We start from the raw sequence: 22478 nt of genomic DNA, 5'->3' as shown, positions 1-22478 counted from the left end.
TGCCGACGACTTCTGGGAGAGACCCCGGTGAGCCGAGGTGTTGTGCCCGGTATTTTGCCACCCCTGGGCATTCGAGAATGACGTGGGCGGCTGTCTCCTCTGCCTCCATGCATGCTCTGCAAAGGGGGCTATCTGTAACACGTAGGGTTAATAGGTGCTTGTTAAATGAGGCGTGTCTAGTTATTGCCCCAGCTATAAGCCGGAGCTGTGGTCTCTTCAGCTGTCGAAGCCTCCGCGACAGATTGGGGTTGAGTGTCGGGAGGGCTTCCTTCGCCTGCCTGCAGGTGCCTAGGTTAGACCAGTATTGTTGGTGTTTTACCTTGGTGTTGTGTCGCAGCGTGTTCCGGAGCCAGGCATATGGCAGAGGGAGGATTGGCTCAGGTCCTGCCACCTTCAGTTCCGAGCCTCCTCTCGCCAAGATGTCGGCTGCATCGTTACCTCGTGAGTTGCTGTGTCCTTTGATCCACTGCAGAGTTACGCCATTGGTGGTACATACCTCTGACAGAGCTTTGTGACATTCGTAAATTAGCCCTGAAGTGAAAGTGTAACTTTGTAGAGCTTGTAGTACTGATCGACTATCAGAGAGTATGCGGATGGGGTAGTCCATTACTTCCCTTGAGACGATTGCGTGTGCTGCCATTATAATGCCCATACATTCCGCCTGGAAGACTGTGTTATGGGCACCAAGTGGTGTCGAGATGTGTATGATTAGGTCCTCTGAGAAAACCCCAGCGCCTGACCTTGTTTTTGATCCGTCCGTGAAGATTCTCAGCTCCCTTGGGTTGAGTCCTTCATGGGGTTCTTCGTGTAATTGTATTTTGTATTTCTTGTCTAAGACGAACTGCTTGGGTATCCTGTCAGTCACCGCTTCTATAAGCGGTTCCTTACCTATGGGGCTGTCCATAAATTACGTCATCGATTTTTGACGATTTTGGACCCCCCCCCCCTATAATCATCCAAAAATCATGCATCAAATGACCCCATTTCCTCCTACTTCATGCTACCGTCATCCGATGTCCAGACCCCCCCCCCCCCTAATTTGAAATGACGTAATTTATGAATAGCCCCTATGGCCTCGTAGAGGATTTCGGTGTGTGGCACCCTAGGCGGTTCCCAGAGATTAGATTTTTTGAGACGTACCGCCGCAGCCAGCGCTTCTTGTTGTATAAAGAGGTGCAGCGGCGGGAGGCCCAGTAAGGCTTCCAGGGCCGCGGTTGGTGTTGTCCTCATGCAGCCCGTTGTCGCCATACAGCCAACCTCTGGAGTCGTTGTAGTCTAGCCTCAACAATGGATAGTTTGGTGCGTGGCCACCATACTATCGCACCGTAGCTTATTATTGGTCTTATCACTGCCTGGTAAAGCCATAGAGTTAGCCTGGGAGTTAATCCCCAGGTTCTACCCACCATTCTACGACATTGCCAGAACGCGACTGTAGCTTTATCAATTTTGCTGTTTAGGTGATTACTCCAATTCAGTTTGTTGTCAAGTATTACCCCTAGATACTTTACCTCTGCAGATAGTTGGAGTTCTGTATTGAACAGTTTGGGAAGCTAGTAGTGGGTAACATATATACATACCTATTTTGTTGTTGTTGTTGTCCTATGGCACCCCAGAGATGCAAAGGGCCTTCACAAGCTCGCGCCACTCCTTCCTATCTTCAGCGACCCTTCTGGCCTCGCCCCAGCTCAACCCGACCGCTCGTAGTTCATTTGTGACGGACCGCTGCCAAGAGTGTACAGGGCGCCCGAGGCCACGGCTTCCGTCCGGCGGTTTCCAACCTAAAGCAATGGTTGCGTTATTTGTTTCCCCTCTTCGAATAGTATGTCCGACCCATCTCCATTTCCGTGTCGCGATTTCTTGGCCAATGGGTGTTTGTCGGCATATACGCCATAGGTCTTCGTTACGAATAGTTTTTGGCCAGAAAACGCGAAGTATCGACCTGAGGGACATACCTATTTTACAAGTACAAAAGTCAGTTTATCATTGAGACTAGCGTAAAAAACTTACAACTGAACCAACCAAGTCAAGGATACCCTGGTTGATTTGGAAGTCCACTAGATGTCGGCAAAGAATTATTTATCGTTGCTCTAGATTCTAGATCTAGAGGGGAGGTTATCCAGAGTAGTAGGTGCCTAGCCAAAGTGGCAATCGCTTGCGCTTCGCTATCGAATCGCTTCGTTTCTATCACTCTTCCATATTAGTGTGACAGTGACAGTTGCGTTTCGTTCGCCATGGAGCGTTAGCAATTGGCATGTTGTCTACAGAGCTTGAACCGTTTTATAAATATAGATGATTAAAAGGATTGTTTTTATTTTGCAGCCGGACAATCTTCACATCGTACCAGCTGGACGAGCTAGAGAAAGCTTTCAAAGACGCACACTACCCAGACGTGTACGCGCGGGAGATGCTCTCCCTCAAGACAGACCTACCCGAAGACCGCATACAGGTGAGTCTTACATTAAGTTGCCCATTCTTCTAAACAAAAATAAATAAATAAATAAATGAATGCTTATAGAAACTGTTTAATTCAGTGACTTACTCTGATAAGCCTAGGAGAAATTCTTGGCGTAAAAGACTTTTCAATAATTTATGTGAAAGATTTTTTAAACGACTTTTAAACTCTTCTCATAATTAACGTCAATGCAAGGTCTTCTAACACATTTTGCAGTTACATATTTGGGCGCCAATGTTAGTTGGGCTAGCTAAAGCGGTAAATGAAAACTAGGTTCTTTATAGTAAATAATATAATATTAAAAAATATGTACAATAAAATAAACTAATTTCTGTCAGTACTTGAATCTAAACCAATAAAATATCGTCACTGGCCTTAACGTTCTTGAATCTCATTCTTTGTCGAACCGTACGATCAACTTAGGCCGCGGGTGCGGGAATCAGCTTTGGCAACGCAGGCTCAGCGAGGTCCGTGGGTAAAGAAAAGCTTCAGCAGCAAACGTCCAAATAATAAGCAGCAACAGTAATAAGTAGCTCTTCAATTTAAAGGTAGAAGGAAGGGCTGGAACAATCGTACGTTCTTAGACTTGTAGTCGAAACCTAACCCAAGCCTTATTCCGTTACGAGAACCAGTGACGTACATTTCGTACAAATAAGACTTGGATTAGGTTTAATTTCAACATAAACCTAAACTTAATGCTATATATACAATTATACAAACTTTACCTGCATTAGTGGCAGCCCTAGTATTAAACTTTATCACTAATTATAACCATACAGTCGCATTAAAATAATAATTACAGAATTGTGCTATATCCGAAAACATTTCCAAAGGAAAAATTTACGAAGAAAAAACAAAAGACGGCGAAACCCTTAGTTTTTTATTTCCAACCGGCCAGTGCGCGCGGTGGCTGTACATGCAGGTTTGCCATGTTACACACGTGGCGATCCAAATGACGAGGTGAATAGCGAGATATCCATTTTTTCTGCGTTCAGATACATATTCGCGTTCATTGCTTTATTTTATCCCACATTCGCACGAATGTGTGATTGAACTTGGACTATAACATGCCGGATTAACATCTCATACTAATCGATACAGTCATGATCGTCCTAAACACAATCTCCGAACACTCGAGCCACAAATCCAAAGCATATTAAAGCTGTCAACAATCCGTTTTTAACAATGGCATCGACGTAACGTCGATCGAGGATAAAGGTAACCTGAGGCGGTTTTTGTCGAGGGTAGCTCGAGGGTGAGTTTTTGTGATAACGCGTGATTTTGTTGCGCCAACGAACGGCCCATTGCCAACCTCCTTTAGGTAGGGTGTACATGATGTTACTAAGACGTAGCTAAGTCTTACTTACTCTAAATAAGTAAAAAAAGTCTTATACAGTTACCTACCTGTATTCAAACACAATTGACTGTATTCAAACACAATTGACATTGTTTATGAATAAATAAAATAAATAAATAAAATAAATATTAGGGGACATCTTACACAGATCAAACCTAGCCCCAAACTAAGCAAAGCTTGTACTATGGGTACTAGGCGACGATATACATACTTGTATAGATAAATACATACTTATATACATAGAAAACAACCATGACTCAGGAACAAATATTAGTGTTCATCACACAAATAAATGCCCTTACTGGGATTCGAACCCAGGACCATCGGCTTAGCAGACAGGGTCACTATCCACTAGACCAGACCGGTCGTCAATATCTTGTATCTTGTACATGGGTACCTAACAGCGTATTATTTAAACTGATATCTATAATCTAAAAGCACAACATTGACGAGTACGATGAGGTTCAAGACCTAGACAGCACAAAATATACCTACTACTTCAGACGCTTTAATATACCTAATGAGTTTTACCTACCGATTTTAATAATTCCAATTTTAACAGTTCCAAAAATAACATACTGTTACCGCTGCGATGTGAAGCAATTTGCGAATGATTCACAAAAAAGCACAAAATATTGCTTTTGAGAATTGCCGACTGCGTTGAGGATAAGACCTCGATAGCGAAAAAACATACTACTTACTCTTCAGTATACCTTAGGGCTCATTTAGACGATGCGAGAACTCGCATGCGAGTTTCATTACATTGCGGTTTTTGAGCGGTCGGTCGAATTGGACGTAACCATCAGTCCGCAATGTAACTAAAATCGCATGGGAGTTCGCGCGCCGTCTAAATCAGCCCTAATAGTATAGCCGGATGCTGTCAACGTCGGCGAAGTGTTCATGTACGCGGACGACGTAGCAGCCGTTGTAACCGCGGAGAACCTGGACCAGTTGGACGTCCAACTAAATGTCACAGCCCAGCAGATTCTTAACTGGTGTACCATAAACGGACTGCTGTTAAACCTAACAAAAACTCAATTTATACAGTTTGATATATCAGGCAGGAAACGACGTCCGTTAAACATACACCACCAAGATACTACCATCAACCAGGTGGCAACCACGACATTCTTGGGCTTCCAACTCGACCAGGGTCTGACGTGGGAAACACAGATAAGCGCGGTATGTGGCAAGCTTGGCAAAGCCTGTTTTGCACTGTCGAGGTTAAGCCAAACCTTACATAGTAACATAGCCAAGCGGTGCGCACATGTTACTTCGCGAGTATACAAGCGATTGTTCAATACGGTTTAGAGTTCTGGGGACCAGCTGCGGAATGGCAGCGCGTGTTTCGACTACAAAAACGCGCCGTGCGCACACTAGCCCGCGCTAGATACGACGACAGCGCTAGACCACACTTTATAGCACTCGGGATCCTAACACTACCGTACGTCTCTATTAATTTTTCAAATAGCTGTATTTGCTAGGGAAAACATGTCGCAGTACGGCAGGCGACGCGATGGATCTGCCTGGGTCACCCGAAACGCGCACTTGTTAAAAACAATTTCCCATAAATTAAAAAAAACCGGAAAGACTATGCATGTTACTGGTCCGGTAGTATACAACAAGCTGCCAATCTCCATCACAGAAGCGGTATCGCTTAGTTCCTTTAAAAAAAGGCTTAAAAACTGGCTAGTCAAGCAAAGCTTTTACAGTTTTAAAGAATTTTTAGACTATAAAAAGTAGTGTAATACACAAGTGTAATACATATAGTGTAATACAACAATATGGTGTAAATAATAGATGTAAGATGTATAGAAATATGTTTGAAAATTGTGACTTGTAATGCCTTATTACCAATAAATGATGTCTATGTCTATGTCTATGTCTAGTATATCGATACTTGGATATTTTGCGACTATATCTAAAAAACCGTAAAACAAGGACTATCCTTACTCTACACACAGCGTAGTCACACTAGTAGACCGTCACCCGACACCGTAGCAACACGAGCTGCGCCAGATTCGCGGAAGGAAGCGATTTGCGAGTGATTGATTACCATTGTGCGGTAATTCGTCGATATCTGCACAATAGCTTAACGTGTGGTAAAAAAACAATTACGTCATGTGAAATTAAATCTTACGACAATTATAGAAGTAGAAATAGAGTAGTATTTTTTATGCGATTATTAATTTGCTTTGAGTTAAATCTTAGGTGTAAATAATTGAAAGCTAGTACTCGTAGTCTCCATGCTAAGTCGCCCGCCAAGTTTTACGTGAAGAAGGGTACGGCCTCACGTCGGTAGTCTCCGCCAAGAGTGGCTCTTGCCACTCTTCTACTACTAAGTTCCTACTAAGTTCTTACTTAGCTAAGTTAGACTACGTCGTAAGCTGAGGCAAATATTAGCGTGGCCAAAATCTAGGTTATTCCTGTCCGAAATCTTAGGATTTTTGTGTGAGACATAAGATTAATATTTTATAACCTTACCTAGGTACCTACTTTACTAGATAGTTATTTTCATTGTATATAAATGTATTTATAAGTGTAGGTAGAGATAGCATCAAAAGTAACGGATCAAACTACGCTTCAAAATTATAGTATAAGATATGTCTCTATATGTATATGTTATCTACCTAAGTTACAGATGTAAGTAGTGCATAATTATTTTCCATCGTATTTTCTCGGAAACGTACGAACGTGTCTATTTCAGTCAGTCTCGATACAAAAAGTACTGAGTTTGACTGAAATAGCATGACAAATACGAACGTCTCCGAGAAAATACGTTGGAAACTGCATTAATTCATTGCATTAAATCTACATTCTCATTATTTTTATACTCATTTACTTGACATCACTAAGTAATTAATCCGTTGCCAATTTGTATTGAATACACATACTGACAATTAACTGATTCAATTCGACTTTCATATAAAAACTTGACTTACTTTCATATTATTTATACACATAGATTTAAGATTAGATCTTAAGCATGTAATATTGCTATGCCCTCACAGGGTCCATGTGGAACTACCCAGACATTGTAATATCTATAAAAATAGCATGTTTGCAATAAATAAAAAAAACAATTATGCACTACATCTGTACCTTAGTCGACGCAAAAATTTCGCGATCTTCGAGACAACTATATTCTTAAAACCAATTCCTGTAGGTAAAGTTTCCACTTCCCTGTTAGTTTCAATCCGTTTATTCTTGTAAATGCTATTTTAATTAGAGCCCCTAGTTCCCGTCCGTTACATGCCCCCCCAACCACCCGGCACCCCCACCGCATTTATGAAAATTTCATTCCTAACCTTACAAACCAAACTAGACCCTAATCTAAAAGCATAAGGCTGATTGCCACTTAATTTTCTTGGAAAGGAAAACTTTCTTGCTGTTAACCGATTTTGAAGCATGTTTCTTTGGGTTAAAGTTTGTTTTTGTGTTGCTTGGGGTAGTTATGAATGATGGTTGAATTTTCGTTATAATGGCCGGCTGGGGATTAGGTTTCCCGGGGTCCCGTAATAAATAGATCGTTATGCAATCAAACGTACCCCGTGACGCGGGGTAACTTACATGTTGCTATAATACATGTAATACCTATAGCTATCCTATCTATTTGTTATTCTAAGTTGGAAAATTCTAGAGAAAATTTCCTGGGATATTTACTTACTTCGATCTTCGTATCCACTTGTAGGTACTAAGATAGCGGGCATTTCTTATGAATGCGCGAAAATCGGAAAAATACACTTTGACCCTCAAATTACCTACTATAAATTTCATCCAAATCTTTCAAACCGATTTCGAGAATTCAAGCTCAAATAGGTACATACCTACGAGTATATCTAATGTGTTTTCAATTGGCCAGCGAGGGAGTTTCAGTTCCTAGTGACATTTCGACAATTTTAAATGAAATTACGATTTGTATCTTGGAAAACGGCAGCGACAATAACGTCAGTGTTGGCAAAAAAATTATGCTTTTAACAAATAGGGTATATTTTTTTTACATGCTCTTATACCTATGGAATACATCTGGTATTGAAATGTGGGTATTTAGGTACCTAGGTACTACCTATTAAAAAGACATGTCACAATATTCACCTACCTACTTAAGCGATAGCAACAATTCCCAATACGTAGTCTATTCATGCATAAATCATATGCTTCAGGTAAACAGAGTCCGGCTTTTATAGAATTCTCCAATTCAGATCCTAGAACGCCTGTCCAATAACTAATCGATTACGGATTACCGATCGGTAAGCACGCTCGTCCGATTCGAGACACGAATCAATTAACGCCAGACAAAGCCGTCTCGATTGAAATGTTCAATACACGCCAAATTAATTATCGCACAGCGCCATCTGTGCGCCGGCCGCGCAACCGTAGCCATGGCAACCGCGCCCTGATTGGCCACTTCTACCCCCCCGCGGCACACCAAAACGTCCCAACTAAAACACACCCTCAATCAAATCTCAACCCAAAACTACTTAACATAAGGTTTATATTTAAGTAGGTTGTTTGAGCGCTTGGCGCGCCGGTGTGTGCGAGAGTTGTTTTATTAGCTCCGCCCTTCTTAGCGGCATGGCGGCCGGTTTTTGTCTTGGGTCGTCTTTTTGCGTCGGTTTTCCGTGACGTGTGCACACATTTGTAGGTCGTGTGTACGTGTGTTGTTCTTTTGCGTCGGGTGTCGGTGGGAATGACTTCGTCTTGCGACGTACTTATACTTGTGTAGGGTGTACACGTCACAAGACCAGTAATCGGGCGAGGGTCAGTCCGGGCACTGGGCTCGGTGTGTTATTTGTTTTAATTCAACTCCGTAGGAGAACAATAATAAAGGCGTTTTACCTTACAATAAAACGCTTATTAAATACTTACCTTATTCGAAGCCTACAAACATAATGAGAGAAGCATTTCCGTTTCCAAATAGTATCAGACATAATTTGACTACATTTTCCGGTATCCCTACCACCCCCTCCACTGCCAGCCTGGCGAGCCAGACATCTTGGATGGAGCTGCTCGTCCCTTGCCTCATTGCGGCTCAGTATGCGCCAGGCAGGACTTATTTTGTAGGCTTCGAATAAGGTAAGTATTTAATAAGCGTTTTATTGTAAGGTAAAACGCCTTTATTAAATCCTGTACCTGTATTCGAAGCCTACAAACATAATGAGACGTGTTTGTTATCGCCTGGCAGTGAAGGTAAAACGCTAATGTGATGACAAGTTAGCTAGAAGGACACTGGTTTGCGAAACCCATTACAATCATTATATACCAATGGGTATATAAAATTGCAAGCTCTAGGTAGTGGTAGGGTGACATAATTTAAACCATTGTGTAATCAATAGAACATTTTTTATTTATTTAGTTATTGTAATTTAATAGGCACAAATTACTTTTCACACATAAATAATTTCCTGTGGATATAAATCATAAAGCGTTATGATATGATCATGAACAATTAAACAAATTGCTTAAATTGACAATATTTTCGTCACGTGATGGATGATTTGATTTCATTATTTCTCGACGATAAAACAATCTAAATGTGTCTCCTGAACGCCAATTTCCTTGTTCTAGAATTTTATCTATTGGAAAATTCTCTAACCAATTCTTGGAGGCTACTGCTGCACGAACACTCCCTGGTGTAGCCTTAATGCCGGCGTCACGTAATAAACTCTTTACCCAACCGGCTATTACAGTCCGTGAAGCGGCCTTTGGAGCATTATTTACAGTAAGAAACAGATTTTGACTCTTACAAGCAAGACGTCTTTGTTGTGACAGTTCTATTAGTCGTTTTATCCAAAAAACTGGGTTGACGGCAGAGCACTGTGTGTTACTAAGAAGCTTCCAACCTGACTGTCTATGATCTGCAGAGTCAGTCTTAGACCCGAACCGAGGCCAGAAGGTGATGCAGTCTTCGGATTCAATCATGTGTTCGGGGTCTATTGATAAGAGTGTAAGGTCATGGACCCTTCTACCCGAGCATAATAACAACAAAGTGGCCGTCTGTCTAGCCACATCGAAAAAATTATTGGATTTGATATGCCTAGAAGCCATAAAGGACACTAAATTTGAAACATCCCATATGGGTGGTTTTGGATCTCTAGGCTTTTGCAGGGCTATAGCTTTCAGAACTTGCTTAACAAGTTTGTGCGAACTTAGTGCTTCCGAGCTATTAACGTTACATAGCGACGACACCACTGACTTATGCACTAAAATCGTACTGTATGCAAGGCCCTCTTTTTGAAACAAGTCCGATAAATAGCGGGCTAGTTGTGACCCAGAAGGTGCGGAATAATCGATATTATTTTCTTGAGCCCAGCGGCACCATCTATTCCAAGCAACCGAATATGTTTTTATAGTTGAAGGACGCCAACCCGACAATAGCAAGGACTTTTGATCTCTAGACCAGCTTTCTAGGTCCCTCGACCACCCCCACACTTCCAGACCTCCAGAGTCATTTGATCTACTTTCGGCGGAGGAAGACCGGTGGCGACATCGACTAGCACGTCTTTCAGGTTCCATATCGTGTGTGGGGGGCCCACGGCTCGACTCTTCAGATCCGCGCGCCAAAAGACTCTCTCCCACCTGGGGACTACCATTAGGTACACTCCTTTGGCCTGATTTAGGTGGTGTAGGATTTTGGGTATCAAACATGGGGGTGGAAAGACCCATGCTAGTTTGAAACTCCACGTTAGGCTCAGAGCGTCGCAAAATAGCGCCTGATTGTCGGTCTGATCCAGTGAACAGTACGCCGCTACAACATGCGCCGTCCGGGACGCAAACAGGTCGATTTGAGGAGTTCCCCACTTGCGGAAGATTGGTGACGTGGCTTTTGGTAGCAGATGCCACTCGGGGAGTACCTTGAGCCTTGAAAGGTGGTCGGCTTCGACATTGTATATTCCTGGAAGATGGTAGATACGTAACTGAATGCGAAACATATCCAGAAACTGGTATATCTTGTAGGTTAAGGTCATAAGCATGTCCGACCGAGTACCGCCTTCGTTTCTCAGATATGCTACCACAGTCCGGTTGTCGCTCTGAATCAAAAGTGAAGCGTCGTATAGATCTTGACACTGATTTAGCTGCAGAATTTTGAGAATAGTCAGTAGTTCTTTTTGGTTGCAGTGTAATTTCTTCTCGGCTGCAGTCCAAAGACCCGAGAAGTGCGCATTGTTCAATTTTCCTCCCCATGCGACATCCGATGCGTCGGTTGTCAAATAATGCGTTGGTGGAGGGATCTGCATAGGTGATGTGTTCCGACAATTGGCCTTCCACCAGTCCAATTCGGACAATATTTCGCTGGGGAGCAAAACCCGCTTCTTCGGGTTTTGACACAGAAGCTGGTTGACTCTCTTCTGTATGAGACGAAAGTTTAGGCGACCTCTCGGTACTACGAAGCTTGCAAAGTTCAGCATCCCTGCTAAGGATTGCAGTTCTTTGAGATTCGCAGCCTGTTGGTGAACAAGCTTTGTTATGAACCTCAATATTTTGAGAACTTTCTTTTCGGGAAGACTCTTCTGGTCTGTCCATGGATCCCATATTATACCCAAGTACTCGAGGCGTGTCCTGGGACTTAAGATGGATTTTTCCCAATTGATCTGCCATCCTAGTTCTTGTAGCAGTTGCGTCGCCATGTTTATGTGGATCTGGAGAGTATGTGGATCCTGGTGAGCTATTAAAAAATCGTCCAGATAAACTAGGATTCTCAATCCACGCTCTCTCAGTACTTGAGCGATCCAATTTGTAACTGAAGCGAAAACTTTTGGTGCCGAACTCAAGCCAAATGCGAGACACGTCATCTGCAGCAGCTGGTTTTGGTAAACAAGGCGCAAGAACCTCCGATGACTCTTCACAATCGGGATATGAAAATATGCTTGAGACAGGTCTATCTTTGCAAGCCAGTCCCTGCTTTGTACAAAATCCTGTATTTTGACAACATTTATCAGGCGGAACGATTCGGTTCGGACGTAGAAATTCAGGGCCCGAAGGTTGAAAATGGGCCTCTTGGAGCCATCCCCCTTTTCCACCAGAAACATTGTTGATAAAAAGCTTGGACTCGTGGTGGCTGCCTCCAAGGCGCCCTGATCTTTCAATTCCTGAATCACCGCAGACATTTCCGGCGATGCCTGTGTTGCATAGTTCTCGTTTTGAAGCGGTGCTATGAGAGGCGGTTTTGTTAAAAAGGGTATGCGATAACCCTGAATTATTTTTAAAATGAAAGGCGGTGCTTGTAGATCTTTCCATTTTTTGTAAAAACGTTGGAGCTGTCCTGCTTGGAAGGGCCTCGAGTCAAAAGCGCCTTCGCTTATTAGATTTATCCTTGTACGAAGGGGATGCGCTCCGCTTATTGCCACGGGTGTCGCGCCCGTTCCTATTAGGTCGCCAGTTTCGGGGACGATAAGTGGTGTTATCGCGGCGTTGATTTGCCCTCTGATCCCCACCATTGTTTGTTCCTTGCGCAGGACAATGTTGGCAGTTGCTGGGACCTGGTCCCTGCGTGGGATAATGACTGCACATACCCTGCGCGGGTGTGTATTGAGGAGGGCCACGCCTCTTACTTGAATATTGATAGCCTTGCGCAGGCATATTAGCAGCAAAGGACCCCTGCGCGGGGCGATGCACATTTCCACTGCTACCTGCTTGCGCAGCAGGGGCACTGGTGGATGACCTTGGTTTAGGCCAAAAAGCCTTGCGAACGCCTCCAGCCTTCTCGAGTGCGGCTGCGAAAGGTTGAGGATCAAACAGGTTGGTAGCAGCAGGTGGAATTTTCCGTAAATTGGACTTGTCGAGCGGGTCCCGCACTGCCCGCAGTATCAAGTCCCTTCTCTGTTCAACTATATCAGCTCGGTGACCGCACACAAGTTGTAAAGCATCAACGGACACCTTATGAAACTCACCTGTATCGAAAAGTCCTTCTAGTTTTTCTTTGATTGATGCAAACGTCAATTGACTATAGCCCTGTGCCCAGTCAAGGAATTCACGAATATTGTTCTCAATCGTTTCTTTTTGCTTTAACAACGCAAAAGTAAGCGCAGCGTACGATCGCTCTGTATGTGACAATGATTTAGATGTATCATAAGCTAGCACTTCCTCATTGGTTTCTAACTCCACAAAACCGGGAGAATGCGTGTACAGTTTTTGAACATCCAGATAACGCACATCGGTCCACGTTTTATTAGTAAAACGATTTAATTTTTGCAAAGCTTCGAGATAACTATCGGGTGTTTTTGGAATTGCAGGTGCTTTTACGCTAGTTTCTAAATTTATAGAAAACTTTGACTGGGCAGGGGCGTCCGCGGCAACTTGTTGATCGACAACAATATCATTACCAACATTAGCATCGGCCAACACGTCGTCATACAAATCGCCACTAACATCATGATCGATAAAATTTAAATTATCGGCTGGCGGGTAGTTTGGAGTGCTGCTAACAGGACGGCAAAACAATTTACGCAACTCGCTTACCTCCTTTGCCAGTTTTTTCACCTCATTGTTTGAATATTGATTCCGCCTTTTATGACGACGTCTTTTCTTTGCAGACGAATCACTGCTCGAACTTGATGACGAACTCGAGCTTTCCGAATCATTCCTTTGTCTTGATCGATTTCTCACGGGGTCCTTACCTTGACCACTCATTGTTGCTGCAAGCAAATCAAATTAAAACAAAAAGCACAATCTTAAAATTTCGTTAGACCGGAAATGTAACCGTTAAAATTTTACTTTTTTAAATATCGAACGGCAATAACCGTTATAGAACACAATAGAACTAAAGATTAAATTAAGAAATTTAATGATACTATACGTTATGAACGGTTTATATTCAAAAAGACTTTGTTCTCTGGGTCAAGACGGGCACGTCTTAGACCACGACCGTTCACGTTGGGAAACAAAACGCTAATGAGGCAAGGGACGAGCAGCTCCATCCAAGATGTCTGGCTCGCCAGGCTGGCAGTGGAGGGGGTGGTAGGGATACCGGAAAATGTAGTCAAATTATGTCTGATACTATTTGGAAACGGAAATGCTTCTCTCATTATGTTTGTAGGCTTCGAATACAGGTACAGGATTTAATATTTCACATTTTTTTAAAACATGAATTTTCGATTCACCGGATAAAGGTTCACTCACGTTAGAGCTTCCGGCGGTTCATTTTCTAGGGAAAGCACCACGTGATCAGCGATCTGCCGTCATAGAAAATGACATGTCGGACGCCTCGGCTCGGGCGTGTCCCGGTCATCCTTTAATAACCAGTATGACCAGTAGGTATCTTCTATTCTCATACAACTATCAGTCTATTACTCGTACTAGGTACCTACACTACAAATCAGTGTCAACAGAGAGACTTGTCATTTGTCATAGCGAGACGGAATGAAGTTATTTCCTGAAGCAAGCTCGGTTCACCGGCGGCGGTTGCGATCGAGTTTCCTACAATTACGAGCGATCCACAGAACTAATCACCATTGGGGGCGTACCTAATTCTCAAACGTGTTTTACAAGATTATGTTTTACTCGTATGTTTTACTTACCTATAGTAAATACGCGTTTTCTGAAGCAATTGAGTAGATAGGTACTTACCTAAATATAGATTATTTCGGTAGTCTTAAGCAATTTGTGTTCATTGTAGGTATCTATCTTGGTATAAAGTAGATAATGAAACAAATGCCTAAAACATCCCTAGTAGGCGTCAGACTTAATTGAACCCTCAACCATTGACAAACCGAAGTTCAAATTTATCGACCTTTTTGGAATTTACTTGTTCTTGCATAACTAACTATTTTGGCCCAGCGATCCAAAAAGAATTTTGGCCTGCTAAACGAGAGCGTGCCACCTGTCCCGATCCTGCGCAACTTCCTGCCAGTTACAGACGCGAAGCTGAAGCAGATCCGCCGTCACACTGTCTTCCCAGCAATACCTGGGCCGACCCACCGGACGGCTACCAGTCGGTCGTCCCAAGAACGCCCTCTTGACAGCCCGATCCTCTTCTTCTCAAATCTTGTTGATCTTGCTCTTGCATAGACCTATGCAAGGTAGGTAGTACCTGTACTACCTAATTTAAATAAGCTTTAGGTATTATTTACAATATCAAAACACTTCAACAACCAATAATACCCGTACTATAGTGCGACATAAAATAGTACCTACCTAGAAATTAAATAAAATGGAACTAAAAAAATCCATACTGAATTGTTGTCATGTTTAAGCATTTTACGTCAAAAATGTGACAGTTACGTAGGAAGGGGCGCCCTCAATAATTTTCTACAATTTTTTGTCGGACTATACATATGAGTGCCCAGATATTTCAGCTCAATTAACCACAAGCTGTTCAGCTAGACGTCTAGAGATTTAATACTTTAAACTCTCGCGTTTTGTACACATATTTAATTACACAAACGGGTCTACCGCGATATAATTTCATTGTTTTTACCTTTAATTCCGACGTTTCAGCTAAGTTGCACCAGCTGTGGTCACGGAAAGACTGACGTCCCAACAAATTTCAACGGAGGTATTAATAAAAACAACACTAAACTACCCGAAATTAGTTTATAAAAATGTATTAATTATCGTCTACTTGGGGACCAGTGATTCAAATGTTCGGGGTAGACAAAGAAATTGCAGCTACCCGTTAAAGTTTAATGTTTATTGTCCACGGCACGACACGCAACACTCACAGTATCCGTACACTGGTCCGAAGATATATCCGCTGGTTTCAACATTTGAATCACTGGTCCCCAAGTAGACGATAATTACATTTTTATAAACTAATTTCGGGTAGTTTAGTGTTGTTTTATTAATATCTCCGTTGACATTTGTTGGGACGTCAGTCTTTCCGTGACCACAGCTGGTGCAACCCAGCTGAAACGTCGGAATTAAAGGTAAAAACAATGAAATTATATCGCGGTAGACCCGTTTGTGTAATTAAATATGTCTAGAGATTTGAACATTTTGAACGTCTAAATTGTAGACCGATTTGGGCTCTTTACAGCATTATTCAGCTTCGCTAGCGCCCAAAAGCCTTGAGATGCACAACATGCATCGATATTTCCACTTGCAAATCGCTGTTTAGGGTACTGAGGAAACCCATGAACCTGTTTTGATATGAGTAGTAGTAGTAGTAGTAAACTCTTTATTGTACACAACACAGGTTTACATAATATTTACAAAAATAAAGGCAGCAGAACAGTCTTGGAGCCGTCAATTCATTTTATTAGGTATACCTACCGAAAATTTCATAAGTGTGACCGTTGATTATGCTACTTTTAAATTTTAAGGCTGCTATAGTCTTTCAGAGTAGTAGGCTTTTGCTGATCTCTATTTTAAGGACCCACCACACCAATTGACTGTATGTATGTCGGTGGCCGATCGTAAAACCCTGAATATCTCACTCATGTATTTCCTAGGCATATCACGAAACGCACCCTACAAATTGAAACAATAACATTGCATTGCATACTCATCGCCTAATAATTTAATAACTGTAAAAGCCTCCAATGTTTAAGTGTTATTTACGTTTCCTTAAAATAGAATAACCACGTAACCGTATCGACCGCCTAATAAACGCAATGAAACTGCGAATCTGTTAGGACGTCTTCATTTGCATACGTCCCACCCTCACCCCCGCCACTAGTGACACCACGGCTCGAGGGTTTGGTAGGATAAGTATTAAGTACGCAGGACAAATGAAATTACCTCATGGTTGTGTTTGGAAAAAAAATGGTTCCTCCCTCTGATATGTTAGACTTTGGAAGTTATTTTCTCTTCAAGTAAAAATACTTATACTGTGATTGGCCTTTTTAAATTCTATCCATAAACAATAATATATATGTAGACGTCGTTATTCTGTTATACTATAATTTTTATAATATTATGTTTTGAAATTTTCCGGAAAGTTCACAATAAAAACTAATATTTATGTATTTCTTTATATTTTCTAAAAGCAATCTGATACATCGTTCTTAATCTTTTAGCCTGTAAATACGGTCAAAATTTCTGACTCAGAAATACAAATAAAGTATAAAAATTGCGCAATATTATAATTGGAATATTTACATGTAAAAAAGCTAAAAATGGTTCACTTCAATCCGTTATTACGATAAGGTTTTATTTTAACTGATAGCGACTAGCGAGTGCCACTTACCTACAATAAACACCAGGGGCCCGTTTCTCAAAAGCTTGTAACTTGTAATACAAGCGGATGTCACTTTTTGACAGCTTTTGTTAGAAAGGGACTTCCACTTGTATTACAAGTTACAAGTTTTTGAGAAACGGGCCTAAGCACCTCCAATAAATACCTATCTAATTAAATACTGGTAAAATAAATTCATTCATAATAAAAACAGGTCAGTTGCTTATGTGCCGGTATTTCTTTTGTTGTCAGATTTCGATATAATTTGGTGAATAAATAGAGTTCTATGAATTATGTATGTCCCAAAAATGTTTCTCCGAGTAACAAAAACTTATCGAATTTTCGAAACTCAGTGGAAAATTACATACATTATATTTTTGTCCAAATTGGAATTTCGTGTTTATTCGACCCAGAAGGACCCTTCAGACTTACCAAATTTTATCAAAATCTGGCAAAAAAATCGTCATCAAAATAAAAATCGGTCCTTACTTCGTCGTAGACGTAAAGCATGGCTACCGCGCGCTACATAGCGAGTTTACTCCCTGGTCGTGTCCGGTGGCGCCATCTCTGGAAACGCAACGCGAGTTATTTGTGCGTGAAGTTATGTAGTGCTATCTATGACAAAAGAGGTGATTAAGTATATTTTCAAGGTTTTATTTCGTTCCACTTATCTGCGTCTGTGTCAATTCTGCCTGCAATGAACGTTTAAAGATGAAATTTACCCACTGACTGGTGAAATTATAGAATAGATAAATAGGCGGTTTTCTGTGAGATAAATACATAAAATTTACTAAACACTTACATGTGGGTATGTACTTTTATTATTGTTCCACCCATTTTCAATTAAGTATGGTCAGCTCGGTCGCTTTTACGTACGTAATAGCACGTAATGACACATAGGTACCTAATCATCGATTTTATTCAAACAAAACGATTTTTTTAAATCAATCATAGCAGAGTTACGAATAAAAGTAACAAAACGATTGTCCGAGCGAAAATACACATTACATGTTTACCAGTCACAACACTACATCCACTGCAGGCAACTACGTGATTTTCTTTGTATGTACGGAATACGAGACAAAACTGCAATTTGTGAGTCAAAACGAATCGTTTGTCATAGGTTTGCGAGCGAGAGGCCGGCGAAATTGCGATGCATTTTTGAATTGCGTTCCACGTCTCCGGCTGCCGATGCATAGGACAATGACATGTCAGATATTAACCTGTGTTCTATCCAGAACGGATATCTCCGGCCAAAAAAGGAATATACATTTGTCAAGGTTTTGAGAAAAAAGCACCCCTCTATTTACCCCAGCCGGAGATCTCCGTACAGCCCGTAAGTATTTGTAACGTACGGAGATCTCCGGCCATTTTACCCCAGTCGAAAAGCAGTTATATTAAAATCAAAAATAAAGTTGTTGTTTCCCTATAGCAACTAGGAGTTTTTTACCTTAGTTGAATCCGACATTCACATTTTGAGTCACGCGAACCGAGGCGACGCTATTATGAAGGGTAAATACAGGAAAAAAACATGACGTCTCTTCACTTTTTTCGAAAAAGTAAAATAAAGTTGTGTAGAGCATTAATGAACTATTACTTATGTTTTGTTACCACCGTATAATATATTTAGCACAACTTTATTTTTACTTTAAAAAAGCCGTCACGGAATTAACATACATTTTGACATTGTTCTAAACTTTAAAAACGCGATTACTCACAATGTTACTAAAGTGACTAGACATGTTCTTTCCGTGTACCCTTCATATATTAGGTAGGTTATTAGTCCAGGTTAAGTTTTCATTTTAAAACCATGTTCTGAAATAACATGAAATTCGACAAGAACGAAAGCAATTCACTTCTAACTACCTATTAATCTTATTTGCTATAAAACTACATTTTCCAATAAAATATGTGTAATAAATTGTGATCGACCTAAATAGACATTATACGAGTAAAACACTTGCGAAACGCAACAGATCATTCTTAAAATTCAATTACCCGCAACCCCACATTCCTGGACCCTCGGTAATCCGCGGGCTTAGTCCCACAAGTGGGCACCCGGCTTGATTAAAACGCCTTATGGCACCACTTGACTATATTATATTGGTTTTAATGGGGTCTGTTGTGTTGTAATGAGTGAATCTAAGTAGCTGAAGAAAATAAAGGATGACCCACGCTAGATCGGGCCATGCCCGGGCCGAGGCGTCCGACATGTCATTTTCTATGGCGGTCTAGCGTGAGTCTACCTTAACTGGAAGTTTTGATTTTCCATATGGAGTAGGTTTGGAAATGGGTAGTTTAGTAGATTCATGCAACTTAAGAGGGCTAACGCAAAATTTTAGTTTTTATATATGATTTTTACACGTTTTAATCAAGGGCAAAGCCATTAAAAATTTATATAAATACAAGATTATATTAGCAAGAGCAGACTTCAACAAAAACCTTAAAAGGTTAAAGTTGGCTCGTTAGAAATAGAAAAAAAACACGAAAACAATCGAATTCTCTCAGTCTAATTTTCATTTATTTTCGGTTGTATATGTTGCAGTCAAAAGTGTGAACTGGTCAAAATAACTTTTAACCGACCAAAACAGGCAAAACTGCTTTTGACTGAGCATGTTGATCAAAAGTAGTTTTACCTGAAAATCATACCTATTTCTGGCAGCAGTTTCGTTTTTAGGGCGTAGCAAAAAAAAACCCTAACCTACCTATCTCTGGGAACAGTTTAGTTTTTTGGGCGTAGCAAAAAAAAACCCTAACCTTAACTATCTCTGGGACCAATGATTTTCAGGTAAAACTACTTTTGACCAACATGCTCAGTCAAAAGCAGTTTTGCCTGTTTGTCGGTTAAAATTTCTTTTGACCAGTTCACACTTTTGACTGCGACATATACATTACCCTGCATACCATAGCAGTAGAATTCTAGTATAAAATAGCTAGTGATAATAGTGATTAAGATTGCATAAATTTGAATAAGATGATAATTTTACTCTATAATCCTGGTTGTGTGTTACTTGGGCAGTACCAACATGGCATCTTGAAACTTAAGTCATTGTCAATAGAGGTGACAGCAGGGTGTCATCTATTGGGTATTAGCATGTCGAGCACTAGTAGGTACCACCACCTTATAGCCGAGGGATCAGACCGGGAAAAGATTAGCTTTAACGAAATGTGCTTAAAATTATAGACATAGTGTAGTGCCTATAGAACCGTCTTGGTTTTCCATTACCACTTGCACCATTCACTAACCCGGGGTAACCGGTTAAACCTGGAGTTACCATGGTTACAAGCACCATTTGACACTGAGTTAACGGTTTAACCGCTTATCCCCGGGTTAGTGCAATGGTGCAAGTGGGCCTTAGAAATTTAAAAAATAAAGCACCGACATCCTTCTCTCTCATTACAATGTAACAAATACAAAATAGTCAAACTGTCACCATTATCCCCAAATAAAAGCGCAGCCAAATCAAATTACTGTCACCAAATTAAAACAAACGATTGTCGACGACGCAATGTCCTCATAAAAGAGAAACATTAAAAACAATCAGATCATACCGCAAGAGCGACTGATCTGATTATAACTGATTTATACCCTCGGTCATAATCAATTTATTAGATAAACTATAAATTATTCCAACGACAATAAATGCCGCTACAGCAACCCTTATTCCTATAAAACAAAGTATATTATTGCTTAAATGTCATGAAAGTTTCTTGGTCATATTGCATCGTTACAATTGCACATTTAATAGTTTCTAATGTGTATGTTATATGGTGTATTTTAGCTTGTTAGAGCTGCAGAGGGGTTGCTAACACGCCCTCGGCGCACGCGGCCCTCGATGGACTTGTCTTCGTTGTATTTGTTTATGAAGTTAATGTTTTGTTACAATTTGATCGCGGCTATTAATTTATCTCGTTGTTATTTACTATACTGCAGTCAAAAGACATTACAATTATCATATTTATTATGCAGCACCTAGTTAAAGGGAAATTATTGAAGATTTCACCAAATAATACAAGTTACTTCTTTTGAAATTGTAATTAATTTGCAACTAATTTCGGATTCAACATTATAACGAATATATTTTGTGCACTTCCATACTCCAAAGATTGTAATGAATGAAATATGACCATCACATAACCGTACATTTATTTTTATAGTTAGGTATGTATACACGGTGGCCAAAAAATAAGTACATTCCCGTTGCCAGTGAGGTTTTGGGATTATACTGAGCAACTTTTACTATGGGACCAACCCCGAAATAGCGAAATAAAAATTATCCTGCCATAGAAAATGGACCAGCCAAAATGTATGAAACAGCAAAATTTTTTTTTCGCGATTTCGGAGTTGGTCCCATATACAACAAACAAATAAGTACCATTTAGAGATTTGTATTAAAATATAAAACAGTTAACACTAATTTAGTAATGTAACGCAGTTAACGTCAGTCCCCTGTACTGTACATTAGCGCGTGTCCCCTGGATGACGCGCCCAGGGGACACGTCGCCCGATTACACCACGCCACGGCTACAGAGGCTGGTGGGAATGTTACTCATCTGTTAAGTGTTAAAAGTATTTGGGGTGTGGGGTGGGGGTGGGGTGAGAGAAAACAAATAAGACATTTAAAAGAATAAAAAACTTTATTTAGGTAGCCTGCTATAAAAAAAAATAACTAGAATATGAAAACTTTACACCATTTTTAGGGTTCCGTACCCAAAGGGTAAAACGGGACCCTATTACTAAGACTTCGCTGTCCGTCCGTCCGTCCGTCCGTCCGTCCGTCTGTCACCAGGCTGTATCTCACGAACCGTGATAGCTAGACAGTTGAAATTTTCACAGATGATGTATTTCTGTTGCCGCTATAACAACAAATACTAAAAACAGAATAAAATAAAGATTTAAATGGGGCTCCCATACAACAAACGTGATTTTTGACCAAAGTTAAGCAACGTCGGGAGTGGTCAGTACTTGGATGGGTGACCGTTTTTTTTGCTTTTTTTTTTGTTTTTTTTTTTTTTTTGCATTATGGTACGGAACCCTTCGTGCGCGAGTCCGACTCGCACTTGCCCGGTTTTTTTTAAATATCTAACAGAAAAAATAGTGTTGCAAGCAGGAAAGTGAATCATTAAAAATAAATGGTATTTTTTATTCATCGCAGAAACATAGCTATATAAACTGAGAAGAAAGAAGAATTTCTTTGATACAACTTCCTTTTTCCTTTAAATTTTTTTTTTTGAAACTATTACTCCACCATCTTGTACAAAATGCAAAAAGAGATAACTCCAAGCCATTTATGACTACCTATTTAATTTAAACAAATAAGTAACATTTTAAAAGTATCTACTAGTAAATCATTTTGTAGAAGCTATGAAGTGTCACGGCCAAGCCCGGGGACCCTCGAAAACAGTGCAATAATGTGCACATTGTGCACTATTAATATCTGTTACGCAACTCTCTTACAAATCGGATTTTAAACGCATTATGCTTTTTAAAATGTCTAATTCGATTTGATGACGTGTATGAATATAGTTTGTGTCGCTAATGTCATGTCATCTTA

General features: G+C 40.7%; 1 protein-coding gene across 2 annotated transcripts in view; it reads left to right on the top strand.

Moving 5' to 3' along the window:
* Positions 1–22478, top strand: part of LOC134796745 (visual system homeobox 2-like) — a 154186-nt gene that overhangs the window by 79281 nt on the left and 52427 nt on the right. For both annotated transcript variants that reach the window (XM_063768943.1, XM_063768942.1), the window contains one exon: positions 2320–2446. In XM_063768943.1, coding sequence (XP_063625013.1) covers positions 2320–2446 — 127 coding nt within the window. The remainder of the gene's footprint in view (positions 1–2319; positions 2447–22478) is intronic.

The sequence above is a fragment of the Cydia splendana genome, chromosome 14 (assembly GCF_910591565.1).
Source record: "Cydia splendana chromosome 14, ilCydSple1.2, whole genome shotgun sequence".
NCBI classification, from domain to species: domain Eukaryota; kingdom Metazoa; phylum Arthropoda; class Insecta; order Lepidoptera; family Tortricidae; genus Cydia; species Cydia splendana.
The sequence above is the reverse complement of the archived record's forward strand: the minus strand, read 5'-3'. Positions and strand labels throughout refer to the sequence as shown.